The 27637-nt window shown below is 39.5% G+C and overlaps 2 protein-coding genes across 4 annotated transcripts in view; one reads left to right on the top strand and one right to left on the bottom strand.

Annotated features, from left to right (window-relative positions):
- The window catches only part of uhrf2 (ubiquitin like with PHD and ring finger domains 2), a 42818-nt gene extending 25435 nt beyond the window's left edge, over nucleotides 1–17383 (top strand). The window contains exons 2-14 of one of the 3 annotated variants that reach the window (XM_005735180.2): nucleotides 2490–2708; nucleotides 2880–2989; nucleotides 4362–4548; nucleotides 6571–6694; nucleotides 10905–11012; nucleotides 11130–11234; nucleotides 11333–11439; nucleotides 11692–11854; nucleotides 12160–12297; nucleotides 12405–12642; nucleotides 12877–13028; nucleotides 13301–13399; nucleotides 14235–17383. In XM_005735180.2, the coding sequence (XP_005735237.2) occupies nucleotides 2490–2708; nucleotides 2880–2989; nucleotides 4362–4548; nucleotides 6571–6694; nucleotides 10905–11012; nucleotides 11130–11234; nucleotides 11333–11439; nucleotides 11692–11854; nucleotides 12160–12297; nucleotides 12405–12642; nucleotides 12877–13028; nucleotides 13301–13399; nucleotides 14235–14381 (1897 nt within the window). In that variant the 3' untranslated portion in view covers nucleotides 14382–17383. The remainder of the gene's footprint in view (nucleotides 1–2489; nucleotides 2709–2879; nucleotides 2990–4361; nucleotides 4549–6570; nucleotides 6695–10904; nucleotides 11013–11129; nucleotides 11235–11332; nucleotides 11440–11691; nucleotides 11855–12159; nucleotides 12298–12404; nucleotides 12643–12876; nucleotides 13029–13300; nucleotides 13400–14234) is intronic. The other 2 variants (XM_005735179.2, XM_005735178.2) reach the window with 2 other exon arrangements.
- Nucleotides 17384–20952: 3569 nt separating this feature from the next.
- Nucleotides 20953–25607, bottom strand: oaz1b (ornithine decarboxylase antizyme 1b). Its single transcript, XM_013911414.1, is given in 6 exon segments — nucleotides 20953–22029; nucleotides 22154–22239; nucleotides 22609–22781; nucleotides 22885–22971; nucleotides 22973–23024; nucleotides 25392–25607. Coding segments are annotated over 6 exon segments (654 nt in total). The 5' UTR covers nucleotides 25517–25607; the 3' UTR covers nucleotides 20953–21898.
- Nucleotides 25608–27637: the final 2030 nt, after the last annotated feature.

Here is a 27637-nt window from a genome sequence, read left to right as displayed (position 1 = left end):
TTTTTTTTTTTTTTTTTTTTTTTTTTTTTTTTGGGAAGAGTTTGGGAATGGTGTCTTCCTGTTCCAACATGACTGCATACCAGTTTACAAACCAAGGTCCAAAATACATGGATGAGTAAGTTTTGTGTGGAAGAACTTGACTGGCCTGCACAGGGTCCTGAACTCAACGCGATAGAAGACCTTTGGGATGAATTAGAGCGGAGATTACGAGCCAGGCCTTCTCGCCCAACATCATTGTCTGACCTCACAATTGCGCTTCTGGAAGAATGGTCAAAAATCCCCATAAACACACTCCTACACCTTTGTACCAACTTGGATTGGTTGTGGTTGAGGCACCACAGCCTACAGGAGTATCAATGCTGACCATCCCTTTATGACCACAGTATATCCGTCATCCTCCACCAATATAGCGTGCCATGTCATAAAATTCACATCATTTTAAACTGGTTTATTGATCATGACCATGAGTTTACAGTTGAAGTTGGCTGCATAAAATATTGCAGGGAAGTCAACCATCACGGTCCTGACGGACATGGGCATTCAAGGCAAGCTCAGTGGCAAGTTCTTAAAGCTCTGACTAGCACTGCAGAACAGGCTAGTCGTTGACTTTGAATCAACATTAGAGACACTATTTTAACTCTAAAGTAAAAGCGGTAACTGCAGCAATAAGGTAAATTAAGGGAGGTAATGCAGAGGGACACACACCCGAGATGGCAGATGTCGCTGGTAACACTTAGCTCCACATTCATACCATGAATGTGGCTAACAAATCTGCAGCATCTGTGTGACGCTATCATGTCAATACGGACCAAAATCTCTGAGGAATGTTTCCAGCCGCTTGTTAAAACTGTGCCATGAAGAATTAAAACAGTTCTGAAGGCAAAAGCAGTTCTAATCCAGCACAACTGAGATTTATCTAATGAAGTGGCTGATGAGAGTATGTCAAAGGGTAAAATCTGCAAAGTGCTTTGAGTGGTGAGTAGCAAAAGAAAAGTGCTATATAAATGCCAGCCTATTCCATCTCATGAATCAGTGTGTGCTTGTGTCTATTCCAAAAATGTGGTCCTGGAAACTTCTCGTACCTGGAACTAACACAAAGACGGGTTTAAGAATTTTGGTAGATGTTTATCACCTTGTGAGGTAGCTGGATTCTCCTCAGAATCGTGATAATGAGCAAACCTTTTTTGCCAAATTTCCAGCTTTGCGCTTGTAGCCCAACCACAGTTGGCTTGAAAGGTCAGTGTCTTGCGAGGATCTATTGGACGTGTTTAAGATGCGACAAAGTGTTTATATTGCTTGGTAAAATAAATGTAGTTTAATAAAGTATTCTGATTCTGATTGATTCTGTTTTATTTAGCCTAATCCTGCCATAACTATGAATTTTGCTTTTGTCTGCTGTTGCTGACTGTAGCAAAAGGTGGAGTGCTTCCCAGAAACTGTGCTGTGTTGATAGATGACTAAAGCTCAGTCCAACCACACTAGTTTTCTTGTTTTGTTAAGTGTATGACTTGGTTAAATGAGCCCAGAGAATATAATAAAGCTGCTGTAGAGAGTAATGGACATTTTCTTTTCTGAAAACAACACGTCAAGTGGAGGTCTTCTGAAAATATCTGAAAAGTATAATGTATAATTTGTCAGTCACACATGAGCTCTTGGAAATAAAACAGTCCAGTTGTTAAGTGGTAAGAGGTTATTCCAATTGCAGTTCCAAGGTTGCTGAATTGAATTGATTTTCTGTGCAGATGTGCTACGAGATCATGGTGGTAAGAATCTATTATGATCCTTCTCTCAAATCACCAGTCAGAAAGATGTTGTGGGCAAATGTCTCCTATAGAAAAGTTTCTCTGAAAAGCTACAATATATGAATAGATTTGATTTTAAATTAGTAGACTGGTGTCACAAGGACATCATAAATTACAAAAACTGCACAATTTGTGACTACTGTATTTTCTCCCTGGACACAAAGACGGTTAAATTCACATGTAAAGAAAAAAGTAGAATTAAGATTTTCTGCAACAAAAAAGAATGTGAATTGTGCAGTATTATCTGTATTTGACTTTCAGTATTCGGAGGTTCATGTAGACTTTAGATCTGCGCGTTCTTTCATAGGAATAGTTTTATTTGTTATCAGTGGAGCAGTCTGTGACTTAACCCATTGTGCTTTGAAATACTTGGAGTGCTTGTCCATCAGCTTGTACCAAAAACATGGCTGCATATTCCATCTTTTCTTTCCTCTGGGGATTCTACGTTTTTCTCAAAGGTACATCACAACTGTGATGATTTTAAGTTTAAGATTTCAAGTGAAGACCTTTTCTGTTTGTATAGAGAAGTTTCCCATTTTAATTTAACCTATGGGTTTATATTGTAGTTGTACGTTAACTGCTCACTTCACAAGCACTATATTCAGTATTTGTAGTAGCTTACATTGAGACAAATTGGGTTATATAACTGTTACAAAGATTCCATGCTCTTAATCTGTCTCTCCTCAGCTACCCAGAGAATGGTGTGGTGGAAATGCGACCGGTGGATGTGCGACCACGTGCCAGGACACTGCTGCGGTGGGACCAGCTTGAGGTGGGCATGCATGTGATGGTCAACTACAACATGGAGACACCAGATGAAAGGGGCTTCTGGTTCGACGCAGAGATTGTGTCCCTCAAGCAAACCTCCCGCACTAATAAAGAGCTCAGAGTCAATATCCTCCTCGGGTGAGCATCTTCCTTCAAGGTTTCAGGGTGATGCTTTCAGGTGTGAAGGCATTAGTGCTAGTTTTATTTTCTTTATCAGAATATCAGTTTGGCAAATCTTGTGTTTTTCTCTCTCTCTCTCTCTCTCTCTCTCTTTTTTTTCCCTTTCCATGTCACATGCTCTCCATTTAGGGGTCCTGGAGATGTGATTGGGGATTGTAAAATTCACTTTCTGGATGAAATCTACCAAGTGGAGAAACCAGGAGCTCGTGCACTATCGGCTGCAGACGGACAGTTTAAACGTATGAACAAGCTCAATCCTGAGCACTGAAAATAATACCAAACTTGCCGTTAATAGTTTGCGCACCAGTAGTCAGAAGGCATACATTTGTTCCCAAAGTTAACAAATTAAAAAAAGCTGAGGAATTAGTTAGAAAAAAGAAGAAATAAAAACATTTTCTATAGTGGGTCTTTATTCTTAGTCAACATGTTTTGTTTTTTTTCCTCACAATATGAAAAATGTTTGTAGAGCCACTGTATCACTAACAGTTATTAGTGTCAGTCAGAAGAAAAAAAGGAAGACTGATGTTAAATTATTGTTATTTTGCTAAAAAGCCTGAAAACCAACCAAGTTGTCAGCCACTGTTAGTTTCCTCAGGTCTAGAGATTGCCTAGCAACCACCAGTCACCATGGAAGAGTATCCCCCAACTGGTTGCAAGTGGTTGTTAGGTGAAATCGGTCACAAAGAAGATTACAGTATGTCAATGAAAACATCTTTGCCATCGCTTTGATTGCTAGCAGTTTGCCTCGGTTGCCTGTAATTTGTCTGGAACGCGCCAACTTGTCTGCAGACATTTGCCAACTACTCTGTAAGCAGTAGTGAAACTTTGAAGAGTGCAACACAGCTCAAAGTAAAAGTTGTGCCTTTTAGAACTCGGTTTCAGTGGTAATGAGCCATTTTTTACCTTGAAAGGGAACATTCTGTGTTCCTGTTTTGTTGCACTTTTTTTTTTCAGGTTTCACGCACAGTGGTCAGTTAGCAAGTGTTTGCAGACAGCCTCTGTGCAGAAGCCTCTTTGTGACCGATTTCACCCACCGACAATTAGTAAACTCTTACCAGCCAGCCAAGGAATACATACATATTTTTCGACCAGAGGTTGCCAGGTGGTTGCTGACTGTGTGATTGATGCCCAACTCGTCTTATAACAGTGCAGCGCATCCTTCTTGTTTTCAGTCTGCTTCAATAGCACAGTTGGCATAAAAAAAAAACGTCCCAGAAAACAAATTCTCGTTTGGGAAATGAGCAGATATCAAGCTGAAACACTAATAGCTGTTATTCAAAATAAATGAATGTATTATTGATTTGAACATGTGACAAATACACATTATAGATAGGTTACTTGAACAAAATGAAGTCTGACAACTTAAGACTGAAGAGTAAATTATGTCTGTGTGTGGATTGACCTAGCATTTGTAATATTAAATAAAAACAGTTGGGAATAAGTTGCCCTAATAACCATAATGCAGAAAATCATGTGTCTCATGCTTAACATGTCCCCTTGCAGTGCTCCTACAAAACCTACGCCTGCCAATCCTTTGTCGTTATGTAGTGCAGGAATACCATGATATTATCATTCTGTTCATACATGTGTTTGCATTTATGAATGCTGCAGGAAAGAGTGGTCCGGAGTGTAAGCACTGCAAGGCCGACCCTGACGCAGAGTGCCGTTTCTGCTCCTGCTGCGTGTGCGGGGGGAAGCAGGACGCTCACATGCAGCTGCTGTGTGATGAGTGCAACATGGCGTTCCACATCTACTGCCTCAACCCACCGCTGGCCACCATCCCAGATGACGAGGACTGGTGAGAGAGAGCGCCACTCGACATTTTGCTGCGAGATTTTGAGCCTCGCAGTCATTTAACCAGGAAAAAAGGCTGATGAGTGCTGTTTAAATGTGGGCTGAAATGTATTAGTGTAGTAATTAAGCGGTGATTGAGGGTAAAATCAATATATAGTAATGAAACCATGCGCTCACAGGTGGGAGTTAATCTAATCTTTGAAAGACTTTCTGCCAAACAGATCTCCACGCCTTCTTGGCATCATTTTCTAAAACGGCGCAAAGCTTCATTATCTTGCGTTCTGGGTTCTGTCTGTTTCTCCCACAGTATTGCAACGAAGTCAGAGAGATTATTGGAAAAACAGTTCAGGTACTGATTGTATCTGGTGCGGAGAGAAGATAATACTAATGGCTTTGAAAATAAACATTTTTAATTTTTTGTCAGTGTGGGAATTTAGAAAAAAGCTTAAGAAAGATTAAATCATGGAAATTCTTAATAATTAAGGTTTACAAAGAGCTCGGGTAAGGCATGCTTTGAGAACAGCTTGGCCTGCTTTTCTGTTGTTCTTTGTATAAGTAAACGACAATAAAACAAGACCCCTTCATCTATCGTTTTTAACTTTTTGATGCATTTTCGTAACGTCCACAAAAATTTCATTCTTTTATGTTATGTTTCCTAAACCTAAAAAAACTTGTAGCTCAGGGATGTCAAACGCATTTTACATTATGGGCCACATACAGTTCACTTGGATGTTTGTAGGTCAGATCAGTGATTAGATCAGATCCCTGAGATACCACAATATAAGAAAGAAAAGTGCAATTTCAACAATATATCTGTTTTTATACATGATAAAGAAATGCTGCTTTAGTTAATGAAAGAAATGTGCTTAAATTGTAAGAAATAAAATATGTAAATAATTTTATAACTGGAAAAAGATCTGGTAACCATTGCTTATTGACCGTCCTGTAGTTATGAAACATGAACTTTGTGTTAAATAACAGAAAATGTCCCCTTTTTTGTGTGTGTGGACCCATTGTTTAAAAACAAAACAAAAAAATCAGAATTTTTTTCATTATTAGCACATTTTTTTAATTTTACATGACTGTCAAATTCTCTTCATATAATTCAGGGCTCTCTCTCTCATTTTAGATCCCGGGGAGCATAAAGGCTAATTTGATCTTAAATTGGCTGGGCCACTAAATCTATGGGATTAAAGTCCTAAAAAAAACCACCCCAATATTGTTGCTTTTTCTTTTAGTGTAAAACTGTTCAAGGAAATTTTGTTCGCATATCACGAACTACTTATGTCTGCTTTTTCTTCTTCTCTACATTACAAAGCAGTGCTGCTGTTGTAAATCAAAGAAACCCATTAGTACTGCTTCTTGGGCTCACACTTTGAGAAATTAAGTGCTGGCAGCTCATTATCCAGACATTTTCTTATAATTAGAAAACAGAAATTATGTTGTTTTTATTTTTTCTGTAGGAGGAAGAAATACTAACAGTACATTTAAAAAAAAAACACCTTGTTTTAAGTCAGATAATCAGCCAGTAGTAGCTATTTGTGGATATATTGGTATTAATATTTACAGCAGCTGATCAATTATAATTTTATAAGTAAAGAAGAGGCGGGGCAGATATTCTTTAACTGTGTTGTAAGTGTTGATGATGCATACTTTCCTCATCAGAGGGCACAGTTTCCATGTCGGCAACACTTGTTGAAGCTGATCAAAGCAGAGTTAGGCAGAACGTGAATGTGTAAGCCACGCATATATCATAAAATAATATCAATGACAAATGTTATGAAAATCAAATTAAGTTTTGCGTGTCTGAAAGACAAAAATATTGGCGGATATATCACAATTTTAAAATCCCCAAATATTGGTGTTGCTATCAGTCTTAAAAATCCCATATATGTTAAGTTGTAACATTGTTGCTGCAGTTTTTTGATTTTACAAAGCCAGCCAATGGCCAGAGTAGAGGCATTTGTAGGCTGGCCTAAAATTTTAGGAAGCACTGACGGAAATTGTTTCCTTCTTATTTTGCCAGGTACTGTCCAACCTGTAAGAATGACACCAGTGAGGTTGTCAAGGCAGGCGAGAAGCTTAAAGCCAGCAAGAAGAAAGCCAAAATGCCTTCTGCAACCACCGAGAGTCAAAGAGACTGGGGAAAGGTGAGACCCAAGGGCACCCTAAAGCACACATACAGCAAAGGTGGACTGACAGCTGATCTGTAAGAATGAAAGTGAATTTCAATAGAAAGCTGGAGGGAAGAGTTCGTATTGTCCTGAAGAAGCAAAGGCCATGTAGACAAATACAAATAAAACAATAACAAAGCAGGGGTTTTTTTTTCTCGAAGGGCTTTTCTCTGTTTTATTATCAAAACACTAAAAAGTGCTTCACTCCATCATATTGGCTATGAGAGACAGAAGAGGCGTTTTACATCTCAAAACCTGAATAACCAGATCACTGAAGGAACTAACGGTGAACATTTATACTTCCAGTGTAGTACATTTTATAATGGAGACAGTATATTTACATAGAAATGTTCATAATGTTTTAACATGACTTACTTTACTTTAATGTTTGTTTCCTTACAGTTCATTTCTGTTGTGAGTTTGATAGTTTGTTTAGTCTTTGAAGTCTGAAAAAAAATTAGTTTTAGTTTAGTAGCTTCGGTGTTAGCTTAAATTTTTTATTCATTATTATAATAGCTGTGATCTTTGTCATAAGTGAGATAGAAGAAATTAACAAAGCAAAACACTTTAGAAACTCTGAGTTTCTGTAAGCATGGTAAATGGCCTGTATTTGTATAGCGCTTTTCTAGTCCCTAAGGACCCCAAAGCGCTTTACACAACCTGTCATCCACCCATTCACACACACATTCACACACTGGTGATGGCAAGCTACAATGTAGCCACAGCCACCCTGGGGCGCACTGACAGAGGCGAGGCTGCCGGACACTGGTGCCACCGGGCCCTCTGACCACCACCAGTAGGCAACGGGTGAAGTGTCTTGCCCAAGGACACAACGACCGAGACTGTCCAAGCCGGGGTTCGAACCGGCAACCTTCCGATTACAAGGCGAACTCCCAACTCTTGAGCCACGATCGCCCCACATGTGCATGAAAGTCTCACCAGACAGGCCATGAGGTCTGCGGCGCTCCAGACTAAAATTAAATATATTTACAGTATAGTTTTATGTTGTTTTACGTAGTTTTGTGCAGTAGCTTTCACGTTTTTAAGGTGAAGGTTTTATTTTTGTTTTAGTGAGACACAATTGTTTTTTTCTTCACACCGTTTCAGTTTACTCAATGACCTTACGACAAACTGCTATAAGAAGAAAGCTAAGGCCATGCAAGCAAACATTGTTGTATTTCATTCACTTTATCCAAGCTGCCTTTTCTTCAGTTTACTTTTTACATGTTTGCTGTCAGTTATTGTCTGTTGTGTATGTTGCATTATGTTTGATCAGAGACAAAGTAGCTTGTTTCAAATTAAGTTTTCACGTAACAGACATACTCCATTTATAAGGTTTTATTGAACGTCTCATACATGTGGCTCCATAGTGTTGTGGTTAACACAATCACCTTGCACACCAAAGATTCCTGGTTTGAGACACACACATAGCCTCAGTGGGGCTCACGAGCTAGCTTACACAGTGCTGTTCCTACGCCCGGATAAATGGAAGCATTTCATCGGGAAGAACATCCGGTGTAAAACCTGTGCCAAATCAAACATGCAGATCCATCTGCTGGGGGAGACCCCTTGGGATAAAAGGGAGCAGCCAAAAGTAGCCTTTTAATAAGCAGTAGATATAATGTATTATAAGTTAAGCATTTGTTAAGCTTTATGCCGCCATCCCAAAGTGACTTTATAAATTCAGTCTTTCAGTCACAATATACTGATTTTGTCTCTAATATTGAATTTAAAATTTATTGTCATGTCAAAAACAGGCAGATGATAATACTGTAAATGGCCAAGCGGTCTAAACAGACATGATTGGTTTCACTTGAAAGTTTATCACAGCTTTTTCACTATTAGCAACAACTACACTGCAGCGTGGTTACACACTTTACAGCTGAGAAAATAAAGGTTACTGCTGCTAAAGGCATTCATTTTTATGCTACTGTGGTTACTCCTCTCGTACACCAAAAGACTCGCATTCCACACCAAACCCGCTGAGTTGGGGTGAGTCACTGATGCAACAATAGTCACACTCTTCAAAGATGGGGACCGGGTCTGCCACCACTCATGGACGGTCAGCTACCGTCTTCAAAGCAACTTCGGTGCGAAGCAGCAATGAAACGACAATAACATGGTGTCAGGCAATTTTGAATGGGGTTAAATTGCACGCAATCTGTTTGTGGTAATGTGATTAGTAACTGAGAGAAACTGGTGAAAATTTCAAGTCTGTTACTGTCAACATACACAGAACTGTGCATTAAGCAGAAATTCACATTCATTATTTACAATCTGAGACTCTCTCAGACTGTGTGTTGGCAGTCTGTCTTTGTGTAGAAATGACAATTACTTGTAAACCTTCGCAGATCTGTGTGAGAGTGATTTTAGTCAATCCAACAGAATAGAAATTCAATCCAATCACAGAGCAGTCACTGACTTTTTAGTAGTGGCAAGGAGGTCTTATTTCTACTCTGGTGTGACGGAGCACAGGTGCAGATACGCTGTGGTTACCTTACAGATGGCGAACTGTTGAACGTTTAATCCTCAATCCTAATCAACGATCTGTTTGTTTTTTGCCGCTGCTCCTCCACACTCTGTGATTTACCGGCGCTCTGAGCTAACGCTAGCTGTTGTTTGGCTGGTCTGATGAGTCACTGCAGTTTGGTGCACTGCATATATCAGCGACATTTGTTCATGTTTTTGTCTTTTTTTTTAAATATTTGCCTATTAGTCAGTTGTTATTAGTCAATTATTAGTATTTTTAGATGCCTTAATGTCCTGGTTTATAATGCCACTTTGTCAAAGGTGTTGATTCACAAAACACTTCAATAAATAAAGTGAAGGATCTTTTTTTTTTTTTTACAATATGGCCAATTGAGTTGTATATAGTCAACTTGCACATTAGTATATATGCACAAATTTGGCTTCATAGTCAGAAAATAATAATCTGCTTTACTATATTTTTGCTTATGCAACCAGAACTACATATATAATATCTAAAATATATTAATTTATCATATGTCAGCTAAAACTAGCATTTTGATTAAAAGGTTTACACATCCTGGTGCATTAACCATTACAGAAACATTAAAAAGATTTTTTTTTTGGTAATTACCAGTTGGCCTACTGTTAAATTTAGGGCAGCTGTGGCACAAACCTTACACTATGGGAAGGTCTAATAAATTTGTTAAGTGCTGTGGATATATAAATATGTATGAGTAGAATATGTAATTATATATTCTGAGCAGCGGTTGGTAGCTGCGGCTCAAGTGAAGGACAAAAAGTTAGCAGTGATGCTCTGTGCTATAGATTTATTTTCCAAATCACACCGCTTTGCTTCACAATTTAATCTAAAACAACAGAAAAAAAATGGCACCATTGTGTAAATGAGAGGTCAAAAAAAAAGTGAATGAAGTGTCAGACATCATTTTCTCATCACAGGCTAGACGATCGCCTATTGATGTGTTATTGATTATGAAGGGTTTTGATTATTATGAGTGTGAACTTGCTCCATTCACTTTTTCAAGGCGTTAGTTAGAAGGTCGCATTTAAACTTCCTACTTGGCAAAGCAACAACTGCATCCTTGTATCTGCTGAAACAGAAAATGAGACAGGGAGACTTCTCCCGCTCACTTAGTTGCTTAATTAATTTGAATCTGATCTAAGCATGCTGTTAAATATTTTCCTCAAAATCCCTTCAGATTCTTCTCATGGCCTGTTTCCATCCTGGCCTTGCTGTCTCTCTGACGCTCTGCTCTGCGGTGTGTGTAATGTGAACAATGCCATTAAGCATGACTTAGCCACTTTCCTGGAACTGCCAGTGGAAAATAACTCCTTTCTTTACCAGAATGCTCCCTTTCTCGGTGGACTAATTGAAAACAGCCTGGCTTGTGTGTTTGGGCACATTTATGCGCCCTGAGTCATGCAGCATTTATACTTGACTTTTCTTATTAACACGATTTTAGAACCCTTAAAATAAAACGCTTTTCCTCGCAAAAGCTGTCTTGCATTCTGACTTTCAAGAACCGTATATGCCACCTAAATGAGATGCTGATCGCTGTTAAAATATAACTGCTGATTAAGCTACTGTACATTTGATATTTGCATGACCGCTGTGCTAAACGAATGCAATACAAAGGCATTTGTGCTCATTTTGGTATTTTTTTGTGCACATCTTTGTTCTTTCTTCATATAATTGCAGGGTATGGCCTGTGTGGGGCGTACTAAAGAATGCACTATTGTTCCTTCAAACCACTATGGACCCATTCCTGGTGTTCCTGTTGGTACCACTTGGAAGTTTAGAGTTCAGGTTAGCTGGCGTTATTGTTTTTTTAACATTGCATGATAATCAGATATATTTTGAACATTTAAAGAAAATCATGCCTCACTCTGCACTTCTGTTTCTCCTTCCGTGTATCCCCCTCAGGTGAGCGAGGCAGGGGTTCACAGGCCACATGTCGGCGGCATCCACGGGCGCAGTAACGATGGCTCCTATTCGCTGGTGCTGGCTGGAGGCTTTGAAGATGAAGTGGTGGGTCCTATAATGTTTCTCTCCCCGTGCTAGTTTATTGTGAATCTTGCACGTTTGCCTGCTGTTCGTGATGTTATGGTCACTGTGATCTGTGGTAGGACCGGGGAGACGAGTTCACCTACACGGGCAGCGGGGGTCGTGACCTCTCAGGAAACAAACGGATCGGAGAGCACTCTTTTGACCAGACGCTGACTCACATGAACAGGTGGGGCACTTGGTTGTTTCTGAGGTCCATGCTTCTTAATATGAAAGCTGCCTCGCTTCAGGTTTATTTGCTTTAATCTCTTGATTTAAATAACAACATGAAGTATAGCCTTCACATTCATTGTCTCGATTTGTAATTAGTAAATAAATCCTTATTTCTGTACTGAAATAAGGATTTCTCAACCATTAAGCCATCATTTCTTGTAATCCTCACATGTAATAAAGATAATTCTGTTTTGCCCGACCCCTTCAGGGCACTGGCCTTAAACTGCGATGCACCTCTGAATGACAAAGACGGAGCAGAGTCCAGGAACTGGCGAGCAGGAAAACCTGTACGAGTGGTCCGCAGCTCCAAAGGTCGCCGCATTAGCAAGTATGCTCCCGAAGAAGGAAACCGCTACGATGGCATTTACAAGGTATCGCCAAATCTTGTCCACCAGAAATACATCTGCTTACTGCAAGCAGCACTGCATAAAATAGTGTCGATATAGAGTGCAGGTTGTGTACAAACTTACAGAATGATTGAAGTTTTAAAAGCTGCCTTTCAAGCTATATGGGATCCTATTACAGCCGTGTTTCTATAACTAACACTGCGCTTCTAAATCTTCATCTTCTTCTGTCTTAGAAACCGTTTGTCACCAGTCTTAAGTCAGAGCTGCTTCAAAACTTCAGTTCACTTTTTTTTTGAATGAAATTTGCTGTGGTTGATGGCGGCTCGTAGGTGGTAAAGTACTGGCCAGAGATCGGGAAGTGTGGTTACTTGGTGTGGAGGTACCTGCTGAGACGAGATGATCAGGAGCCAGCGCCTTGGACCCCTGAAGGTGTGGAGAGGATCAAGAAACTGGGCCTTGCTGTTCAGGTTAGATATGTGTCTTAAATCAGGCACGTGTGCCTTTGTTGGTGCACTTCATTTCTACTTTTCAAAATTAGGTTCAATCTTCTTTGTCTCTCCTTGTGCGTCTGCAGTACCCCCCAGGCTACTTGGCAGCCATGGCCAACAAATCAAAGAAGGAGGCTTGTGCTCGACCCGGTCGGGGCGGCCGCAGTAAGCACTATCCCGGGAGGGGGCGGCCACGGAGGCAACGCAAGATTAAGGAGAAAGAGGAGAACGATGACAAGGAGGAGGAGGACGAGCATCCAGTGGCCAATGTGGAAGAGGAGTCTCCACAAAGTAATGGAGTGCAGAAGACAACAAGAGATAGTGGTGGGTGCTTTTAGAAGCTCAAAGCAGGTCAGACAAGGTATTGTGAGACGAGGACAGGTGAGACCAGTGTGATCACTGAAACTGTTTTGAAGATGGGAAATGAATATTGAAAAGCACAAACTCCACTAGGATTTTTTTTTTTACCTAGCCATACACCACTGTAAATATATATATTTTTTTTTAGTCTCCGAGGATAGATCATTCTGTTTCTGAAGTCTTAGTTTGTTTTCTCAGCAGAGTCAAAACCGGTGGAAGAGCCTCCTTCTAAACGGGTGAAGATAGAGGAAACCTTCCAGCTGTCAGAGCAGCAGCAGCAGTTGATCCAAGAGGACACAGCCAACAAGAAACTCTGGGATGAAGCCATGGAGCACCTTAAAGAGGGACCGGTATAAAATTTAGTATACCACAATACACATCTCTGGTTTATGTTTATAAAAAATGTTAAGTATCTCACAGCAACTCGCTCCATGTGCTCTAAATAATAAATCTTCTCGATGTAAGAAGATTTACTGACTGAGATTTACAGCCTGTCTGTTGCTGTTGCTTTAAAAGTAAAGCAGGTTAAAAAGGCAGCAACATCGCCATAATTCAAAATTGCTACAACTTTAGTGTGTTTGTTTCTTTCCCACCTTCATTCCTTTGACGTTTCTTTTTGAAGAATTTCCTTCGCAAGATGGAGCAGATCTTCATGTGTGTGTGCTGCCAGGAGTTGGCCTTCCAGCCCATCACCACCGTCTGCTCACACAATGTTTGCAAGGTATAGGATTTGTTTTCTAACTATTATGTGGACATGCTGCGGTTATTGTTTGTTGATTATTATTTCATTTTGACTTTTTGTTTCACTAGGTTTCCACATTAGGTGTGCTTGTTTCAGTTTAGCTTTTTATTGTTTGAAATGTTTAGTTTGTTTAAGTCTCAGTGTTTTAATCTTTTTAAGTATTATGCCAGAGGGAATGATTTTTAGCAAGTACGTCAGTACAGGTATAAACATGTTGATCAAAGCTTCATCGGACTTCAAGTATTAAACAAATACTTAAAATAAGAAAATGTTACCTGTATTTTATATTGTATATTTTAGTTTTTTGTCCACATTCACAAAATCACATATTACTTTTAATATTTTTCAACAATCTAGTTTATTACTTTATTATTTTTGTTAAAAATGTTTGGTTTTTTTCACATTTTGTTTCAGTTTTTTGTTTGTGATGCCCATTATATGGTGTTTTAGGGTGTGTGAAAGCAAAAAAAAAGTTAGTTTTAGCCTGTTGTTAGGTGGTTGCCAGGCAACTTGACAGCATAATATGTCACGCACAATTGAAGTCTTGCGAATATAAATTAGATTTTATTTTTGAGAAATAAAAATGTTTGATGCAGTGTTATAGGTGCATAATTTTAAAAAACAGTTTATTTAAGCCTGTTGCTCTGTGGTTGCTTGGCAACATGATCACATCAGAATATATGATGAGGATGAGAACCTTCAGGGGCTCAGGTGTACATGTGTACTAAGTTTGCTTAGTCAGGTCCTGATTGTGTAGGGGGAGAACAAACACAGTCTTCATGTATTACAGTAACGTTCACCCTTCTCTTCACAGACCTGTCTCCAACGGTCGTTTCGGGCAAAGGTGTACACCTGCCCCGCCTGCCGCCACGACTTGGGCAAGGACTACGTTATGACCCAAAACAAGACGCTTCAGATGCTGCTTGACCAGTTCTTTCCCGGCTACAGCAAGGGCCGATGAGGTCGAAATCACGTTTATAAGTAGGATACACGCACATAAGCACCCATTCTGTGCACCCTCGTATACTGTCAAGTACCTAGAGCTCCACTTTAAAATGCATTGCACACTCATAATGTACTTACCCACGGGCTAATGTATATTGCATATACAGCCATTTATGTATACAATCATTCATACACAAACAACCTCAGTAGGGACTGACCTCATCTGTTGAACTTGGACTGTCTCCATCAGCATCACCAGCCTGAAAAATCAACCGAGGACATTTTTTAAAACTTCCTGCCACACGAACGCACACGAAAACCAATGCACAAAAAAAAAAAAAAAAAGAGTCCCCAAACTCACGCTCACACTAGCCATCTCAACAGTTTTTCCCTTTCCACCGTGTTGTCCACCGGTTCAATTAATTGCGCTATGCCGTCAGAGTGCAAATTCTCCCCCGGCAACATCACAAGCTCAGCAGTTAAGAGTTTAGTTTCCTGCCACCCTGTTTGCATTTTGTGTACCATGCATGCAGCTTTACACCAAAGCACTGAGCCAATCGGAGCCGTTTCTGAGCTGGCTAATAAAAAGTGGCCGGTGCTAGGAGGCGGCGGAGGTGAGTAGGTCGTTTGACTGAGAGGGTGCCAACAGAGTTGATCTGTTGTTAACGTGCATTTATAATGAAGCACACTATGTCTTATTCCCATGAAGCACTTTATTACCGACATGTGGAGCAGGCTTGTTTTGTAGGTTAATCAGGAGCAAGTGCTAACATCCTGCTCCTCATGTCACTTGGAATAATGCCATTGCTTTGCCTTGAGCTAACGGGAATAGCAGATGTCTCACCAGGGGTAACTTTCCTTGTATTGGCAGGGAACACAAATTGGCAACTGCATCCAGTTTGTTTAGAGTGCTGGAAAATTTCTGGTTCCAACAAAGCTGCAAATTTTACATACTGATGAGACGCACCAGTGAGTCCCCTCTTTACGTTTTACGTGGAGTCAGAAAAGCCATTTGCTTTAATAAAGACACAAGGCCACAGGGCCGATTATGGGCAAGGATTGCAGGAGTCTGCTTTTAAAAAGTAACCTCGGCTGGTGATTTGTGCCTGAACACGAGATAGAACAAACGCACTGTTGAAACTTCTTCAGAAGCACCAAAAAGTCCAGCAGTGTCAGAAATGTGTTAAACGTCACACACGGAGGATTATAAATATAGTTCTGGTTCACGGTTGTACTTATTAAGTCAGATGACATCGACAAAACTGTCCTGGTATGTCAGGTCCATATGTTCTGGTGTTTTTCAACGAATGCTTTGATGTTACAGGAATAAAAGACTGAAGAGTTTTTAGATGCACTTCTGTTTCAGTGACTGGTGTCCCTGTACTCAAGAAGGCCTTCACATAAAGCTGGCTGGTCTTTATTGTTCATCTGCTGCTGTTCTACCTGTTAGTTAATGGTCGGTGGAGAGCTCTGGAGGTGTCCAGCATGATGTTATTCTCCTCTATTTTGGAAAACTACTTTTTTAAAATGCTTTTTTTAAATAAAAAAAAAAGATTTTTTTTTTTTTTTTATATATATTTAGCGACCCATCCCTGATGTTAAACTAGACTACTAAAAGCACTTGGAGTGCACTGCATAAATCATTAGCTTCTTTGAGTTTGAGACACTATAACAATACCTAGTCCAGGATACTACTGACACTCAAAAATATTCTTACTTATAAGTTGTTTTGGTTTTTTTCTTTCTTTCAATGTTTGACCATAAATCACATTAATCCCCAATTGTTATTGAACTTCTTGTTCTTTATTTGTATGTTTGGCTGCATAGTAACACGTGGTAACAGTCCTGTCATCACCTGTTGGACCCAAACACAGCACATCCTCACCCCCATGTTCACTTACCTTGTGTTATTTTTTTCTGCTGTTGCCTTTCATCAGATATTTTGTTGACATTGAATTCAGAAGCCTCTGTGCCCTCTGACAGTATCATACTTTAAAAAGGTGTTGCTTTAATTGTGAGCGCGGGAGGCAGATTCGCACCTCTTTCCAGTGCTGATATGGTACTTTAAAATGTCCAGGGTTGGCAGGTCTGATAGCAGCTTTAACAAACGCCTCACGGAGAGCAGCAGCGGCGCAGTCTCGGACAGAGGTCACCTGGAGCGCTGACGTTCGGTTCGTGCATCCGAGTCGGCTTTGTGGGAAAAATGTAGCCCTTAAGGTGCAAAGGCCTTCGAGGCACAGACGTGTTTTGCGTAAAGCTGAGACGAGGGCAGCCTCAGCTTTTTTCTTTTTTTAAAACTCTGCTGACATTCAGATCAGAGGTGAACGCTGTCTTCTTGTCTGACCCCTCCCCCTCGAACCCCCCCTTCATTGGCAGGCTGTTTGTATGTGGTGATGTCCTTGTTTCTGCTCAATCATTCAGGATTTTCTTTTTTTGTTGGGTTTTTTTTGGTTTATTTTTTTTCTCTTTTTTATTAACATGCAAGTACAGATGCTACTATGGTCTTTAAAGCTAACTGTGATGTGCATTACTTCCACTGTTGCTTAATATTGTTCAGATTTATTTCTTCTTGCATTGACTGGCAAGCTGATACCCCTCCTTTCTTTCTCTGCCGTGACCTTTGCTTCCTCCTCCTCTCACTCCACTGTCTCCTGCCCTCCGTGAACCTACAGTACTAACAACTTTTAGACGTCTTGTGGACGCTTGGCTTCAGTGCTGTGTTTTTTTTTGTTTCGTTTCTTTATTGCACTCTATTGAAGAGAAAAAAAGTTTAAGAAGTCACATTTGATTTTCCTAGAATGCTTACTATTATCTGTGTCTGCACACCTTTTTTTTTTTTTTTACTCAGCCATTTTAGTTGCTTCTGTTTTAATCATTAGTCATTTTTTTTATGTTGGCGACTTCAAACATTTGCAGCAAACGCCAGTCTGAGGAGTTTTATTGCTTCATATTGTGATCTGAAATTTTATACATGTCATGATATTACTTGATATGTACCTATTAAATATTTGGATTCAAGAAAGCAATGCTTTGTAATAGTTTTTTGTATTAACGAGGTAGGATAAACACAGTGTAAACTTCATCCTATTCTTCTTCAAGCTCTGCTTTTTACTACTTATAATGTATTTTGTTATTATAGTTAGATTTATATATTCAAAATAAAACAGTCAGTAAATCCATCTGACTGTTTTGCAGGTAACACAAATATCCAATCAGTCTCCTTGTTGAGGTCAGAGGAAAATGGCCAGATTGCTTTGAGCTGAAGGCTCGAAGCTCAACAGTAACTCAAATAATTAGTCATTACAACCAAGGTAAGGAGACCAGCATCTCTGAATGCATGTCAAACCTTGAAGCAGATGAGCTACAGCAGCAGAAAAGTCACAGCAGGTGCCGTTCCTGTCAGGTAAGAACAGGAAACTGAGGGTACAGTTCACACATGCTCACCAAAATTGGAAAAATGTTGCAGGTCTGATGATTTTCTATCTCTGCTGCCACAGACAGTAGGGTCAGAAATTTTCAGTAACTAAATAAAAGTATGGATCTGTTCTGCTTTTGTGTAAACAGTTCAGGCTGGTGGTGATGATGTAATGAATTGGGGGATATTTTCTCAGCTTTGGGCCCCTTAGTATCAGCTCGATTCAGTTCAGTTTTGTTTTTATAACACCAAATCATAACAACAGTCGTCTCAAGGTGCTTTCTAGTATAAGGCAGAATCTCTATAATAATACAGAGAAAACTCCAAGAATCAGATGAACTCCTTTGAACAAGCACTTGGTGACAGCGGGAAAGAAAAACTCCCTTTTAACAGTCAAAGGGAGTCCATTTCAGTACATAATAAAGTGGCAAGTGAGTGTAAATCCCATGACACTCTATAGATGTCTTGACAACCGAATGTATTTAATTATTTAACAATGTAGGGCACCAATAGAGGAAATTACTGGTTTCCTGTCAAATTGAAGATTATACTAGAGTTCAAAAGCTCTAATACAGATAAGACTTGAAATTTCACTACAGCATTTCATACTTGATACAATTCCAATTAATGCAAGCTACCCTTAGGAAGACTGGCCATCTGAATATTAGCACCTACTCCCATTTGAGCCATTTTTGCCACATTTCAGGGGTTAAAATGTAGTTTAGTCATTTCTGATTTTAGAAATGTTTGCTGTGATCACTTAATGGGTCTTCATCAAAATTGTGCTTGTCAGTTTATGGGCAATAATCTGTAAATTGGGATTGATTGTCAGCTGGATGAGGTACTATGTCACCTGGTTATTTTTTTTCTTTCTTTCTTCCAGAATAAAATCTGAAAAGGCAGTCTTCTCTTTGCCATATTGAAAAGGAATTATGTAACTTAAATCAACACTTTATCACCATTTTCTACTGTTAACAAGAAACAGGAAAAAGAGATGATTTAAGCTTTGTCTATAAATTTTTAGCACTAAATCTTTAAGTTTGCCTTTAAGTGATGGTTTGGTCCAGATCTGAGCCAGGGCATCACTGAGCTCCTGGACAGTCTAGAGGTGCAGCCTGGTGCGTCAGGTGGACTAAAACATAACCTCCCAGATGGGTTCTGTTGGGTTTAGGTCAGGTGAGTGTGGGGGCCAGTCAATGGTATCTGTTCTTTTATCCTCTGGGAACTGCCTGCATAATCTCACCACATGAGAGCGGTCATTGTCGTGCATCAGGAGGAACCCAGGACACAATGCACTGGCAGGGACTGGCAGTGGGTAACGTTAACGTTTTCCACAACTTCTGCAGACACGTTCACACTTATCACATGTGCTCAGGGTGAACCTGCACTCATCAGTGAAAAGCACATGGCACCAGTGATGGAACTGCCAATTCTGGTATTCTATGGCAAATCCCAATCAGACTCCGCGGTGCCGGGCAGTGAGCACAGGGCCCACTAGAGGACATCGTGAAGTCTGTTTCACACCAGTTGTGTGCTGGAGGTCATTTTATGGGGCTCTGGCTTTGCTTGTCCTGTTGTTCCTTGGATAAAGGGGCAGATAGCAGTACTGCTGATGGGTTCAGGGCCTTCTACAGCCCCATCTAGCTCTTTTAGAGTAACTGGCTGATTCCTGGAATCTGCTCCATGATCTTGAGACTGTGCTGGGAGACAGCAAACCTTCTGCCAATCTGCACATGTTATTGTGCCATCCTGGAGGAGTGCGACTATGTGCAACATCTGTAGGGTCCTGGTATCACCTCATGCCACCAGTAGTGATACTGACCCTAGTCAAATGCAAAATATGTGGGGGAAAAAACAAAAGGTGAAGAGTGTGAGTAGCTTCCACCTTTAAAATGATTCCTGTTTTGGAGGTTGTCTCATTGTTAGCCCTTTAGTGCACCTGTTGTTAACTTCATTAACCCTAAAGCGGCTGAATCTGATTAAGAACCAGCAGACCAGATCAATATCCTACAAGTTTAATTGACTTGATGCTGTACTCTGACTAAAACGTTTTAAATTTTTTAGCAGTATATATTTTACAATTTGCCATTTAAAAACAGATTACACCTTTGTAGAAATTTTATTCTATAGTACTGAAAGGATTTGTAAATGCAAACATTTACAAATTCCATTAGTTTGTCTCATTCACGACTAAGGGTCATAAATGACAAGATTTTTTTTTTTATCCATACCTTTTATACATGCATTCAGAAAAACAATGGTAGGCCTGCAGGGTCCTGTTTTTGCACTCCAAGTAGAGTCACACAAATAAAAGAGAATTCAAGTGAAATATCCAACAATAAAATACATTACAGACCACAAACCTGAGATTACAGGTATGATAATGTTAATCAAGAGCAGTGCAATCACCTGTGGGTGTACCATGGGAGTCCATGGCCTTGAAGCTAATTTTAGTAAACCACACACTGTGAACACTTATTAACATGCAAATGGTTCCTCTGCAAGGTAACAGTACAGAGTACACACGTGTGAGTCAACCCAAGTTCATCACACCATCTTACTCAAATGAAGGTGTGACGGAAATAAAGGCGATAAGGACGTAACCTTCAGAAGGGTTTAGCAACTGCACGTCTCACACGTGCAATTGCTAAACTTTAAAATTACTGTTGACTAAGATTAAAACTCAGACGGAAAGTGCATCATTACAGGGTTACAGAAGAAATACACAATTCAGTATAATAATTGTCATAAGAAACTTACGCACATTAAAATCGGATACATAATAGAAACCCAACTTATGAAACGCAAACTACTTGAAGGCCGTTCTACAAAATTGTAAGGAAAACCTGGCTGATCTGTGGAGCCATCTAACGGGCTAAAAATCACCGAGTGCCGTGGAGCCTCCTGGTGGTACAAGTGTATTTCACAGTCTCAATGTCTTCATCGCTGCATATATATTTGTGCGAGCAGCACAAATTGCATTATGATGTAGCCTAGTTTTAACATGACTAGGTCAAACAAAGGTATATGATATTTAAAATGTACAGAAACATTAAAGCATCTCCCACAATCATATTTGGCATAAAAATTACCTACAAAATACAGCTGCTAAAAACTCAAGACACCACAGCTGAATTTAAAAGCATTGGATAAACAAATACAAAGGCCAATGATCAGTTTTGTTGTTTTATTATCACAGAAGCACAACAGGTACCACTATGCAGGTGAACAACAAATTCAATACTATCATGAAAATAAAAGTTAAAAAGGAATGCTTATCTGAGAAAAAGAAAAATCCAAACATTACATCCTTCAAAAACAAACTTTCACAATATTGTCAGATCTACATGGCAGAAAGAAGCAAAAGCACTTTGGATTATTCACTTTCCTTTTTGCGTTTTGTACCAATATGCTCCACAAGATGTTTAACTTGAAACTGAAGCACTTACATCAGACACATGCAGTAGCTTTCATCTTTTTTCGCTCCACTTCTACTTGAAATGGATTCATTATCCAGCTCTAAAGTACCAATTATCAGGAGTGTGGCTTAAAAGTTTCCAAATCCACAATATTACCAGAAGGATATTGGTGCTGCAAAATGAAACTGGTCCTGTTGAAAGGTGTTTTTTTTTTCAAATCAATTCAGAGAGGGGGGGTGGACATAGAGATATGGGGAGAAGTTTAATGTATTTTTTTTTAGCCAATCAAAAGAAAGCTGGAGTACCCGAGTGTAAACCTGATGACTTTTTTTGTTGTACATTCAACAAAAGACTGCTCCAACTCAATTGTGAAAGGAAATAGACTTTAACCTAAAAGCCATGACAACTGCATTAAGTCAAAAAAGAAAATCCCTCCTTTTAAAACGACTAAATGGAAAACACTATGAAAAAACATAAAACAAAAAACCCCCCTCAAAGGATAGATGCTGAAAACAGAAGACACACAGCTTACAATTTATTCCCTTAAACACAAAAAGCATGGGGAGGTAAGTACTTGCATATAGAGCTACAGCCCAGGGTTTAACACAGACGGTATGTGAGTAAGCTGCGACTGAATGGGGGAAACCATACAATAGTAAGGAAAACAAAAGACGTAAGCAGGGGAGGTTGTCCGGCGGGCTACTCCTCGTCTGAGGAGTCCCTGTCAAAGTTGTAGGCCATGAAGAAAACGTCGGGTCGAGGTGGGACGAGGGCATGGCCTGGTTTCACAATCTCAAAGCCCAGGAAACTGAAGGTACGCACCAGTTTAGCTGGAATGAGAAGGTGGACACATTAAAATGATTGAAAATACATAAGTCCAAATTAACATTGTCTTACAGGGTGGACACAGAGTCAAATAGGTGAAGAAAAAGAAAAAACGCTGTTGGCACATACCACGATCATCTCTGTTCTTGTAAAAGCAGACAAACACGCTAACGACTTTCAGATGTTCTTCAGCATACTCCAAGAGAGCTGCGAAACTGCAGGGAGAAAATAGGGCAGCTTAGCTTAGAAAATGGAAAACAAGCCTGCAAGAAGCACGCTCAACCACAATTGACTTTCTCACTGAATCTGGAGCTTATCCTCAGAGGATTAGATGCGTTTTCCTGATTTCTGTATACGCTGTGCTTTTGGTTTCGCCTGCTATGTTTCATGGTCAGCAAAAATGTGATTTTACAACAGATCAAAGTTTAAAGCGTGCAAAGGCGCCAGGGTCCAATCATAATCATAAAATGCACGCACCAATTATTCTAACTTTAATTGCTTGTGACTGCTCATGAGGCACCTCACATCTGCCAACCTGGAGATCTGCAGGTATTTTCTGCATATTGCTGCTAATCAGGCCTCACCTCTCCTTGCTGCCATCAGGAAGAGGGTCCAGAGGTATCTCCACGTAGAGTGCACTGCTGCTTAGGACAGCATCCCACTGTATTGTCTTGGTAACGGTAGGACGACTTTGGAAGTGGAGTATCCCAGGGCGACCGTTCCCTGGCGGTTCCTCCGTTACAGTCAACTTTCGATCCTGGAATTTAGAAACACCACACGTGAAAGCAGCAGTCTGTGACATCACATTATTATATTAACCCCTGAAAACACTGCACAAAGTGGCATTTCTTCCAACTTACTGAGTAGAGCAGTCGAGCTGAAGGAGTGTGATCCCGTGTGCCATTCCCTCGCCCACCTGGGATCTTCAGGGGTGGGAGAGGGGCATCAGGAGCACCACAGAGGCCCCGGGCCGCGGGTACTACTACAGTGCAGGGAAAGGCTGCAGGCAGAGCAGACAAAGAAAATGTAGTCACACAAACTGCACCCTTACTTTGTGAGGGATCTTTCGTGCAAGTACAGGCACATACATGTCACAGGACTGCAGAAAAACACATACTCGGCCTGTGTGTTCAAAGAGGAGCAGAAATTCATTTCCTGGAATTTTTTCTTTTTGAGGATTTTGTGAAGCATTTCACATTGTGCGCTACTGAAAACTACCTGCAGGCTCTTATTCCTACCAATGAATTATAGAGGATGTTTATGGCACACAGCGGAGCCAACAAAACCCCGATGGGTCACGTGCAACTGTTTTGTTTGAGCTGTGAAGCAGCTGCTGTGTCTACATCTTAACACCCTAGGCTACAGATAACCCAAACCACTGTTGCACTGGGCACACTCATCTCAAAGGAAGTTCTTGTTCTTACAGTGTTTGATCACCCTGATATGCTGATTTTTTTTTTTTTTTTTTAAATATTGTGAAGTTTAATTATCTTAAAAACAAACACAAGATTAGAAATTATGCTTACCAAAAAGGTTTTGACAAACTAAACTAGCAAAGGCCACAAACAAACACCAGCAGGTCTGGACTTTTAAATAATTTACAGTTTCAGTTCCCACAACAATGGCACTATGTTTACAAAGCATCTAAAGGAGCCAGCACACCAAAGCAGAAGGATGAGGTGGGAGGCAAACAGCCACAAGCGTTTGCTTTTAAAAGTGCAAACGTGGATTTGTATTCTCAAGCTCCAGTTTGAGTGTGGTTAATTCACCTAGTTTAAATTAACAGCTTAATACAGTCAAACGGCCAAATCCACAAACTAAACCTTTACGTGCTGTGATGCAAACTCATAGATTAACACCATCTTGTGGTGTGTTACACTGACAGGTCAAACTTCTTTGAGAACAAAGCATTGATCAAAGTAGGCCTTTTGTTATAGATGATTGTGTAACATGACTGCCTATCAATACAATAACTTAGTGATCACATAGTAAGCTGAGCCTGATTACTTTTCACAATATTGATTAAATCATCTGCTCCTTATTATTTGTTCCCCCCAATTAAATAGCACTTTTCTACCAACTTTGAACACAGTAAGGGCTTTCCTATAACAAACATCTTTGTCTAGCTCACACTACAATACAGGCACCCTGAGAAACTGGTGTTCGGGATCTTGCCCAGGGACACTTCAACATGTAAGACTAGAGGAGCAGAGGGCTGACCTCCTGACCTTGTGGCTAAACTTAAATCTGATGTTAGATAAAGCACTGCTTTATTCACGCTCTACTCTGCTTAGTGTGAATACAAAAGTAGCATCACATCCACACAATTAAGGAGCAGGAACTGAAGAAAAACTAAGGAAATTCTGACTCTTTATTTTACTTTAAAAAAAAAAGTAAAAGAACAATCTCAAATTGAGAGTGATTCGACAAAAAGGAACGATTTAATAAGAATTTTAAATATTTCAGAGACATTTCAGTAGTACGTACAGTAGCTGTGACATAAATTAATACTCTAATTACTACTTAATAGAACTTCTGTCCTATATTTTGTCTGTCATTTAGAAATTTGACACCAAATGATAAAAACCACCCCAAAAAGTATTTAGTATTGAGCGTCCTCTTCGGTTACAGTGTTATACGTGTGCGCATTTATAATGGTACGTCCATCATTGTGTACAGTAATCTTCTCACGTCACCTTCAGTAAAATGGCAGTTGCGTAATAATTTACCGAGTCAGCTCACGATGGCAAAGTCAGCAAAACGTGTTCACCTTTTTAAAATCAGTCTAGTGGTATCATACCTCTCGCTTCCGTCCTTTATTTATCTGGGGCCACCAAATGTTTACGGGAACAGCGGGACTAGCGTTGTTTCCCTGTTTCAATGCGCACAGCCCGATGAGGCGAGTTTTAAGCATTAACAATGTCACACGACAGCTGCCGTATAAAGATCTGCTTCATTCAAGAAGGATTATCAGTTTACGTTGTCGGCACGTATTTCACAACATGATGTATTAAATTGCGTGTTTTCTTTTTACTTTCTTTGACAAAGCGATTAACTGTTAAATGCTGCCTACTTGCTAACTGCAGTGACGCAACTCAAGTTCACCGACGTCTGCGGCTAACGTTAACTAATGCTGGTTAAACTGCTTCTCGGGGTCACACAACAAGCCTACGTACTTTCAATATAAGAGTTTTTAAAAGAATATTAAAAACACAACAGACAAAAAAGTGTGACCTAAAGGGTATTTGATGATACTGCGTTCTACTTAAATGCTATTTACTTCCGCTTTTCTGGTGGGCCGCTAGCTTAGCCACCCCTCCCCCACATCGCGATTAGCCGTTAGCTTAGGCGAGGTGATGGTACTTACTTCCCAATCATGTCACAAATACCGCTACTCAAATTCGCCATGATAGTAAGAGGCTGCGTTTTTCCTTCTTTCTCGCGAGCAAAGCAATGACTGTTTAGGATCCGCTGGAGGTTGGATTTTACCATCCGGCCTCGGGTAGAGACACGACGGGCTGACTGCGCTCTGCTGCGCTCCACTCGGTAGTGAACGTTCACGGAGCTGAGAGCTGGTTAAAAAAAAGATAATCAAGCGACACAAAACGACACAAAACACCACTTCCTATTTTCAAAATAGTTGTGAGGACGTTGCGTCTTATGCAACACATTATTTACACGATATTTTTCTTTTACCATTTGGAAAAACACTTTATTACATGTTCTTCTTATTTACAAAATAAACTAAACTGATCTGGTCTAAGATTACATTGCTGCCCGCAACAATGAGAAAGTCGAAACAGATTATTTTTAATATAACAAGAACTTAGTATTCTAGCAATACATCAATGATTTGTCTTAATAACTATATGTCATAAATTTACCTTATTCTCTGTATATTTTATTAATTTCAAATTAAAAATATTAACGGGGACTATTACTGTGAAAGAGGAAAACGCATTAAAACAGCTATGCCTATTTAGAGCTAACTTTACATTACTAAGCTAATGCTAACCGTGTTAAAAATGCTAACGGAAAAGATATTTTAGGGTGCTAATGTAAAATCTCACATTTACCAATATCTGAGAAAACTGACTCTCCCTGATATGTGACTGGAAAATAGTAAATGTGATCTATGACAATGTCTCCTCAAATCATAGAAACATTTATTTAAAACGGCGATTTCTTCTGTTTATATTCTTTAGCTTGTTTTATGCTAGCACACACCAGTAGAGGGGGGGCTGTGTTTACTGGGCCCGGAGGCACCTAGAGAGAAAAACTTAGAACAAAGGACTGTATATGAGGCCTATATGGTATCTGAACTCGTATTTTCCACAGTATTTGGCTGCATTGCTAAAAGAAGTTCATGTGTATGCGTTTGAACAAGTAAATGATGCCACACTATGACCTGCAGTTTTTCCCTGATTGTATTTTCTTAGAGTATTCCCATGTCACGTTTATCTGGGTGGTTTCACTTAAAATTTAACTGGTTATAAAGGTTTTCAGATGTAATAGAAAATGATCTTACTTGTGAATTGTATATTTGAAAAGTTAGTCAATTGTAATAAGAGCATTTCAGGAAGTCTGCTCAGGTGTGACGCTTACTTACATCAAGTATTGTATTGCAAACAATACAGATGCAATAGTGCACACAAAGAATGCGATCACATCATTCCTAAATTACCCCAAACATTTCTTCTGTTTCTGTATTAGTTAATGTAATAGTTGTGTATTTTCTGATTACTTCTTCCCCTAAATGACATTTCATTTTCCTAGCAATATTTGCCAGTCTTTAATCTCTATTTTCTACTTGTTTAATTTATTGTGACTATAATGTGAAGGGTTACATGAAAAATACCACCTTTAAACTTGTGCTTATACGTTTCTTGCTAGATTTAGATAGATGTTAGGTGGTTTGGTTTACAGCATTTTTTATCTAAGTTTAATCAGATCTATGAAAATTACATCTAAGTTAATATAACAAAAAGAGTCAATTTTCATTGGAAAATGAACACATTCTGTGCTATAGCAATCACATGATGGCAAGAATGGCATTCAGTGACTTCGTGCGACGCTCCCTCTGTCCACCAGGTGGCGACAACATTCTAAAATTTCGTTTTAGTTCAATGATAATTGTTATAGGTTGAAATAAAAAAAAAGTTCATTGTAAGCTGCATGGAGAAGACCCCACTGATGTTGTAGTGGTAGTAGTAGTAGTAGGTGAGACAGCATAATCAAGTGTATCTTTTCAGATGAAAAAAATAAATTGTGTTTGTGAATCTTCTTTCAGTTCCATCTGCACTACAACACGCCTCATAACAGCCTCAAAAACACAGTGAAGCTATACTCCCAAAACACAAGAATGACCACACCTAATTTTCACACACTGAACTTAGTTATAAAACATATTTGCAGCACTTAGGAAATTTATTAGAACACCTGTTAAAAACATGAATTTTTATCATAATGTTGTGAACTTTCAACCACTAAAAACAAAGTTTTCTGTTCATGAAGTATACAACTTCAATTTATAATCTTAAAATTAGAAAATTCACGGGTGACAATCAAAATATTTGAGCAATAAAATAGAAATATTAATATTTAAATAGAGAT

This window comes from Pundamilia nyererei, unplaced genomic scaffold, assembly GCF_000239375.1.
Source record: "Pundamilia nyererei isolate P.nyererei 1_Seehausen unplaced genomic scaffold, PunNye1.0 scaffold00063, whole genome shotgun sequence".
Classification (NCBI taxonomy): Eukaryota; Metazoa; Chordata; class Actinopteri; order Cichliformes; family Cichlidae; genus Pundamilia; species Pundamilia nyererei.
This window is presented reverse-complemented; position numbering and strand designations above follow the sequence as displayed.